General features: G+C 46.6%; 1 protein-coding gene across 3 annotated transcripts; it reads right to left on the reverse strand.

The window, feature by feature from the left end:
• Positions 1–1425: 1425 nt before the first annotated feature.
• Positions 1426–8021, reverse strand: PDCD5 (programmed cell death 5). 3 transcript variants are annotated; one of them, XM_025367135.1, is made up of 6 exons: positions 7762–8021; positions 6852–6889; positions 3812–3873; positions 2943–3034; positions 1920–1991; positions 1426–1597 (listed from the first exon to the last, which is right to left on the reverse strand). In XM_025367135.1, exons 1-6 carry the CDS (start codon positions 7825–7827, stop codon positions 1550–1552), a joined length of 378 nt encoding a protein of 125 aa, XP_025222920.1. In that variant the 5' UTR covers positions 7828–8021; the 3' UTR covers positions 1426–1549. The 3 variants fall into 3 exon arrangements, 2 of the variants coding, with proteins under 2 accessions (XP_025222920.1, XP_025222919.1); XR_003116872.1 differs by having other exon boundaries at positions 1920–3034; positions 7762–7895; XM_025367134.1 differs by having other exon boundaries at positions 1426–3034; positions 7762–7895.
• Between the last annotated feature and the right edge of the window lie 762 nt (positions 8022–8783).

The following is an 8783-nucleotide window of genomic DNA, read 5'->3' on the forward strand; positions in this document are numbered from 1 at the left end:
CTGACTTCAAACTATACTACAAGGCTACAGTAACCAAAACAGCATGGTACTGGTACCAAAACAGAGATATAGACCAATGGAACAGAACAGAGTCCTCAGAAATAATACCACACCATCTACAGCCATCTGATCTTTGATAAACCTGAGAAAAACAAGAAATGGGGAAAGGATTCCCTATTTAATAAATGGTGCTGGGAAAATTGGCTAGCCATAAGTAGAAAGCTGAAACTGGATCCTTTCCTTACTCCTTATACGAAAATTAATTCAAGATGGATTAGAGACTTAAATGTTAGACCTAATACCATAAAAACCCTAGAAGAAAACCTAGGTAATACCATTCAGGACATAGGCATGGGCAAGGACTTCATGTCTAAAACACCAAAAGCAATGGCAACAAAAGCCATAATTGAGAAATGGGATCTCATTAAACTAAAGAGCTTCTGCACAACAAAAGAAACTACCATCAGAGTGAACAGGCAACCTACAGAATGGGAGAAAATTTTTGCAATCTACTCATTAGACAAAGGGCTAATATCTAGAACCTACAAAGAACTCAAACAAATTTACAAGAAAAAAAAAACCCCATCAAAAAGTGGGCAAAGGGTATGAACAGACATTTCTCAAAAGAAGACATTCATACAGCCAACAGACACATGAAAAAATGCTCATCATCACTGGCCATCAGAGAAATGCAAATCAAAACCACAATGAGATACCATCTCACACCAGTTAGAATGGCAATCATTAAGAAGTCAGGAAACAACAGCTGCTGGAGAGGATGTGGAGAAATAGGAACACTTTTACACTGTTGGTGGGACTGTAAACTAGTTCAACCATTATGGAAAACAGTATGGCGATTCCTCAAGGATCTAGAACTAGAAGTACCATATGACCCAGCCATCCCATTACTGGGTATATACCCAAAGGATTATAAATCATGCTGCTATAAAGACACATGCACATGTATGTTTATTGCAGCACTATTCACAATAGCAAAGACTTGGAATCAACCACAATGTCCATCAGTGACAGACTGGATTAAGAAAATGTGGCACATATACACCATGGAATACTATGCAGCCATAAAAAAGGATGAGTTTGTGTCCTTTGTAGGGACATGGATGCAGCTGGAAACCATCATTCTCAGCAAACTATCACAAGAACAGAAAACCAAACATGGCATGTTCTCACTCATAGGTGGGAACTGAACAATGAGATCACTTGGACTCAGGAAGGGGAACATCACACACCGGGGCCTATCATGGGGAGGGGGGAGGGGGGAGGGATTGCACTGGGAGTTATACCTGATGTAAATGACGAGTTGATGGGTGCAGCACACCAACATGGCACAAGTATACATATGTAACAAACATGCACGTTATGCACATGTACCCTAGAACTTAAAAAACTTACCCAAATATTTTATTTGCATAACAAGTTTATTTCTTTTAAAAGGCATATAGACAATAAACAAAGTAAATATTTAATCAGATCTTAACTTCTGTACTAGAATTGTTCCGTTAAGTTCTAGTCTGTAAACACTTGTAGTTCAATAATCATCATCTTCATCAGAGTCCATTACTTTTCTCCTGTTGAACTGGGAGGAAAATTAAGTGAGTGTCAGAACCTTTCTAATGAAGAGTAACTCACATTTTCTGAGAAAAGAACATTTCTACCAATTTTAGCAAGACATTTGTGTCTTTAAAGCAACTTAGTGTGAACTTAAAGGGTGGGAATGGAGTCAAGAGCCTATAAAAATTGGAACCCTCCCCCAACAGATTCAGCCTTTCTCTCCCAACTTTCACGTGTTATAAAAGGAAAATGTCTCTGGGCTGAAAAATGTGTGGTAGATGTATATTCAACACTAATCTTTAAAGTATCCATCTTTTCATTTGCCACGAGCATCTGGGGATACTTACTTTCACTGTTGTCGTCTTTTCTGTTTGTTGGCTTACTTTTTTAAGGATTTCTATTAAACCTTGTTCTGATACCTAGGAGAACCAGAAAAGATAAAGAAAAACAGTACTTTTTTAAACAAAGAATTTACCTCTGCAGATGGAATCACTTTGTAGTCTTTTTGAGGTGTGGGGAAAGAGCTCAGGAGGGAAGGAGTGGTAAGGAAGGAGGTTGAAACTACTGGTTGTAACTATTGGATTAAGCTCCAAATAAAATTTGCTCTGCTATTCCTCATTTGAGGAGGGGGAAGTATCCATAAAATTGCTTCCTCAGGAAAACTGAAAGCTAACAGATATTTAGGAACACCTTTATCATCACCAGCTGAGTGTGACAACCACATATACCACTGTGTTTGGTGTCAGGAATACAGACACACCACTTCTGCCCGAGAAGCTTAAACATCCCCTTGAAGGAGGTAAGTCACACTCGGAAATGATCAGCCTAACCAGCTCCCCACACCCCCCCCCCCAACACATACACAAGCAGTTCTCAGTGTAAGGGGTTAAGGGGACAGGACTGATTCGGTTAGGCTGTGGTGGTGGCAGAGGGCTTCTCAGGGCAGGTGGGGCTCATCTGGATCTCAAAGGTCAGGTTTGTCAGAACATACCCCTCATGGCATTACAGCAACACACAGAACATATCCAAGGGATCTTAGCACCTTCTCATCTGCAAAACACACCTTCTACTTACACTGGTAGTATTTTAATTGGTGTTACTGAGAAAGCTTGTTTCCAGTGCAGGGGCAATTGAAGCTAGCTGACCCTAACAGTCACAGACACCAACAAGGTTCCAGAGCAACGCCAGGAAAGCAGCAAAGCAGAGGAATTTAGGAAAGGCAATTAATTCTCAGGTAGGTATGACTATTCTCTCCAAAAATTTCTTCTAAGAGTCAGCAAGAATTCTGTAATCCAATGAAGATGCAGCTGACCTTTTGAAGCCATGTTTTGATAAAGCAGGTAAAGTTCCTCAAGGCAGTCTAAGCTTACCTTCTCACTCAGTTGTCCATATCTTGCCATCTGTATGAGGTAATTCTCCACTGCTTTAGTTTTTTCAGGCTTTACAAGTGCTAAGTTACTTACTAAAAAGAAAAAATACATATGCAAAAACCATTAAAATCAAATGCACTTACGTTATACCTTAAAACTATGCATTGCCATTTCCAAAGCACTTCACAAGCTTCTTTCTCAACCAGTGTAGGGCAAGGCAGTATTGTTACTCCTCTTAAAAATGAGAAAACTGAAGTTCAGCTATGCCAATCTCCACATGGGCATGTGGGGGTAGTGGCCCAGCCAAGATGAAACTTGGGTTCTCAGATTCTAAGCACCATGCTTCCTGTTCCATTAAAATATATGACTGCCCTCTGGAAAGCAGTTTATCTATTACACATACATAATGGTGGTGATCCACCTGTGGCCACCTTTTCTACACTCAAACTGGGCTTCCAGTTAAAACACAGAAAATGCCAGTTTATTCTGATTGGCTCATTTTTTCTTTCTACAGGTTTTGGTTTATTATGATGAACAACTCTGAACATACACTAAAACTGACAACACATATAAAAAGTCCCTAAGTCCCCATCACCCATGTCAACTACCAGCAACATTTTGTGATTGGCCCTATGAGTTTCCTATAAATCTTACCTAATACGCACCTGGAGAAAATCTTGGTAAGAGAAGTGACCTCGTACTTTTAATAGGGCTTAAAGTACAGTTCCCTAGGTTTATAAACTTCGCATTTCTTACAATCTCAAGTGTTTTCAGCCTAAGCAAATATTTCATCTAGTGATAATGGCATATAATCACCCCATTCAACTAACTCAAGCTAACTTTATGGAAATGAAATCAAAGATGCTTACACCTGGCCCGGGCCGACTGATCCAGAACTTGGGCTAAGATACTGTTTCTCATTTCTGCTTCCCTACAACAAAAACATAGGTCAAGCACAATTAAAACAAAGCTGTCGGCATTCCCCTGGAACATACAAAAAAGAACTCATCCAGTGTCTCCACATGGGGCCTGCAGTATACACAGTGTTATGGTACTTGCTCTACACAAGGCTGCAGCTACATTTAAGTAGAATCCCCTTTTGCCCTCAAAGAACCAGCTTTATATTACACAGGTGAGAACCTACCAGGCTGGAAGGTGAGCTTTTTTCATCAGAGTGGAGCCTCAAACACCATCACTAACATTCTTAAGTACCTATTGCACGACAGGTGCTACAAATTTATAGTGGGATTTCAGGCAATTAGAAGGACCATGTGACTAATCTGTATCTTTTTTTTTTAAAGCTGAGATCCAGGAGGCTATGCTAAAGAGACATAGGTAACTGTGGCCAAGCTACAGCCAGATTCCATGTTTTTAGACTCTCACTTCTATTTTTCTGGGTGGGGAAGGGGAATGAAATTATAACTTTACAACTATCCTCACTTCTTCCTACCTACCCAAAGAGAAAGTAGTTCATGTCCACAGGACAGTGGTCTCATGGACTTAAGTTTTTTTCTTTCAAATGAAATCTTTTAAGGAATCTAAAAACAAATGAGCACAGATGCTTTGGCTCAACTGAGAGGGAGAGCTGGGGCTGGCTGTGCCCACTATCTACTCCCAGTTCAGAGGCCCTTGGGTTCATGGAATGTGGCTTAAAGCTCATTTCCATAGGCCACTTCTTTACTGCAGCCCTGCCACAAACTTTAAGAGATGGGGTCTAGGCCAGGCATGGTGGCTCACGCCTGTAATCTCAGCACTTTGGGAGGCCGAGGTGGGCGGATCACTTGAGGTCAGGAGTTTGAGACCAGGCTGGCCAACATGGTGAAACCCCGTCTCTACTAAAAATGCAAAAATTAGCCGGGCATGGTGGCAGGTGCCTGTAATCCCAGCTACTTGGGAGGTGGAGGCAGGAAAATCACTTGAACCTCAGAGGCGGAGGTTACAGTGAGCCAAGACTGTGCCACTACACTCCAGCCTGTGTGACAGAGCAAGACTCCATCTCAAAAAAAAGAAAAAGATGGTGTCTCACTCTGTTCATGCTGGAGTACAGTGGTGCAATCACAGCTCACTGCAGCTACGATCAGCTCACCTGTCCTCAAGTGATTCTTCCACCTCGGCCTCCTGAGTAGCTGGGTCTACAGGTTTCAGTCACCGCACCTGGCCTGCCACAAACCATTATATCACAGAACCCTAAGATGCCATCAACTGTAAGATGCACCATGGTTTTACGTATCTCTAAAAATGAAAAAAAAAAAAACCCCACCCTACAAATGAGAGGTCTAACAGAGACCTCCATTCAAACTGGGGTATCTTGGGAGGCCGAGGTGGGAGGATCACTCGAAGCCAGGAGTTTGAGACTAGCCTGGGTGATATAGCGAGGCTATTAAAAAAAAAAAAAGTTGGCCGGGCGCGGTGGCTCAAGCCTGTAATCCCAGCACTTTGGGAGGCCGAGATGGGCGGATCACGAGGTCAGGAGATCGAGACCATCCTGGCTAACCCGGTGAAACCCCGTCTCTACTAAGAAATACAAAAAATAGCCGGGCGAGGTGGCAGCGCCTGTAGTCCCAGCTACTCGGGAGGCTGAGGCCGGAGAATGGCGTGAAGCCGGGAGGCGGAGCTTGCAGTGAGCTGAGATCCGGCCACTGCACTCCAGCCTGGGCGACAGCGCGAGACTCCGTCTCAAAAAAAAAAAAAAAAAAAAGTTTAAAAGAATTAGCCAGGCATGGTGGTGCACGCCTGTAGTCTCAGCTCCTCAGGAGGCTGAGGTGGGAGGATCACTTGAGCCCAGGAGGAGTTTGAGGCTGCAGTGAGTTCTGATCCCACCACTGGAGTATCAAAGAGCAACATTCTCAGTACAAGGTAAAGAAGAAATCAATCTGCCACGCAGTAAGAGGCAGTACAAAAGCTTGCATGCACCTGGCCCTGAGTGAAGAAGAAAAAAGTTCAGTCCTACAGGGTTGGTGTCTGAATTCACACTACTAGGGAGGAGGCACGGGAAAACCTCAAGCAGAGAATTTAACTTTCAGTGGTCTCAGAAATGGACTCAAGTGGTGGCAGTCTAAAGTAAATCCCCTCTGGAAGAATCTGGGGCAAGAGCAATGCGTTATAAAAGGCATCCTGATTTCAGATATGTGAAAAGATGTACATGGTAGAATCAATGAAATTCGCATCGTTTTACTTCCTATCACTACTCCAGATGCTTCTTACCATCTGTCTTCTCCCGAACCCTCCCCTGCCTTCCTATTTTTGTGGACCCAGCACAGTGCCTGACCCAGAGTAGGTGCTCTATCAATATTTGTTGGAGAGAAGTTAGAAGGTGGGGAAGGGGAAATGGAGAATTGTCCAGTAACCTCAGGGTTTCAGTTTTGCAAGATGAAAACATTCTAGAGTGTGAACACTACTGAAGCGCACACTTAAAAATGGTTGAGATGAAATTTTAACCGCAATTTAAAAACAACGGTAGCAATAAGGTAATCACATACTCATTCAATAAACCTGCCACAGAACCAATTACCTGCATCTGTCTCAGGTGTTCTGCCCTGTGTTGGGATAAAACAGTCAGAACAGTTTAACAGTTAACACTTATTGAGCACTTACTAAGTGAGGCACCGGACTCATGTCACCCCCACATCCGAGGAAACTGCCACAGCTGCCTATTATCAAGCTCATTTTAAGGTACTCACAGTTTGGCAGAGAAACATCAACCAGTAATTGCCATACAAGGTCTGAGGTGGAGCTGCACAAGTGTTTATTTAACTAATAATAATGAAGATACCCTGCGGATGATTTTGGCCAAATCACCATTCCAGCAAAACAAAAAATCTGAGTCACACACCTGCTTAAAATAACTAAAGCTTAAGAAATCCATTTGGTGAAACCATCGTTCAAAAAGTTCAGGTTTCCAGCCCATACCTGTGCTTTGCTTCCTGTTGGGCCGCATCGCCAGGATCCTGGAAAAAAAAATTAAATTTAATAGAGAAATTTCACGGGGGGGGGGGAGGGGGAAAAAGGAACGGTTCCGTTTTTTCCTATACATCACAGTCTCTTGCAGTGGCAGAAACAACTCCCCAAATAATGAAGAAACTGGGCCTCACAGAAATCAATGAACTAGTTTCCACTTACAACGTTTTGATGAGCGTCTAAAATCAACCTCACAGAACGCTTTGGAATACAGAGCACCCTGGGGAGGGGAATCCCTGTATTACGAAACCGTGTTTTACGTGTAGGGATAATTTCTGTAAAATAAAACGGGCCTCGGTATTAGGGACAACGGTAACTTAAAGACTGCGCCCTCCGTCCCTAAGGTCCCCGTCCCTCTCTCTATCAGAAACGCCTCTCCGGGCGTCTGATCCATCCAAGCTTCCCGGGCGGCCCCTCCCTGTCATCCCGGCGGGGCGAGCGTTCCTCTCACCCCGCCGCGCGCTCAGCACCGGGAACACAGCGGACCCTCAATACCTGTCAGCTAAACTTGGGTCAGAACAACTGAATTCCGGAAAAACTGAATTCGGTCCGGCTGCTGCTGGTTCCAAAAGCTGAGATTGTGCTTGGATCCAGGCCCGCCAGGACGAGCCCGCTCCAGGCCAGGGGACCCCACACCCCAACGCCCGGGCACGTGGCGGCCCCCGCCGCCAGCCTCCCGTGCCCCTCGCGACGGAGAAAGCGGCGAGGCCACCTCGGAGCCGGCCACGAGGCCGTCAGGGCAGCGCCGGGGAACGGGCCCCGGGGGAGGCGCCCAGAGCCTCCGCCCCGGAGGCGCGCCCTCCACTCCGGGCGAGGGCGGCGCCCCGCGGGGGCCGGGCATGGCAGGGGCTGGCGCGCTTACCCCATGCTTGGCCTGCAGCTCGGCCAGTCTCTGTCTCCTCAGCGCCTCAAGCTCCTCGTCCGCCATGGTGCGGCGTCAGCGGTGGAGCAGCCACGGACACTCCCACAGCCCCCCGGCGCCAGCGCGGCCTTGACCACTGCGCAGGCGCCCGCGGGGCCCAGGCGTCACCAATCCAGCCCGGAGCCACGCCCCGCGCCGCTGCCAGGGCGCCAGGAGAAGCCCGATTCCCCGATCTCAGGCGATTGAGCTTGGGCGCACGGGGGGGCGGGGCCTGGGGCGGGGCCTCCGGGATCCACCTACCACCCGTGATCGGCTCCTCTGCGTGCGGGGACACGGGCTGCGCTGGGGGCGGGTGCTGCGCTTCGGGAAGGTTAAAACCTAGAAATGTGGCATTGACAAGTATAATAATTATGGGTACAATGTGCCGGTGACCTAGAGAGCTAGGCGCATATTATCTATTTATAGATGGGGAACCAGGGGCGCAGGAAGGCTGAGTGGGATGATGGAAATGTTCTAAAGCTGGATCGTGGCGGTTGCTGCGCGGCTCCTCGGTGCACACAGAGGCCGGCCGGTGGCTCCCCGCCTGTGGTCCCGGCGCTTCGGGAGGCGGCAGGGTCATTTGAGGTCAGGAGTTTGAGACCAACCTGGACAATATGGCAAGAGCCTATCTCTACTAAAAATTTAAAAAACTAGTTCTCAGGAGGCTGTGTCAGGAGGATCGCTGGAGCCCGGTGGTTCGAGGCTGCAGTGAGCCGTGATCGCGCCACTGCACTCCAGCCTGGGAGACAGAGCCAGACCCTGTCTCTAAAATAAAAAATAAAAATAAAAAATGTGGGCCGGGCGCGGTGGCTCAAGCCTGTAATCCCAGCACTTTGGGAGGCCGAGACGGGCAGATCACGTCAGGAGATCGAGACCATCCTGGCGAACAGGTGAAACCCCGTCTCTACTAAAAAAAACAAAAAACTAGCCGGGCGAGGTGGTGGGCGCCTGTAGTTCCAGCTACTCCGGAGGCTGAGGCAGGA

The sequence above is a fragment of the Theropithecus gelada genome, chromosome 19 (genome assembly GCF_003255815.1).
Source record: "Theropithecus gelada isolate Dixy chromosome 19, Tgel_1.0, whole genome shotgun sequence".
Lineage (NCBI taxonomy): Eukaryota > Metazoa > Chordata > Mammalia > Primates > Cercopithecidae > Theropithecus > Theropithecus gelada.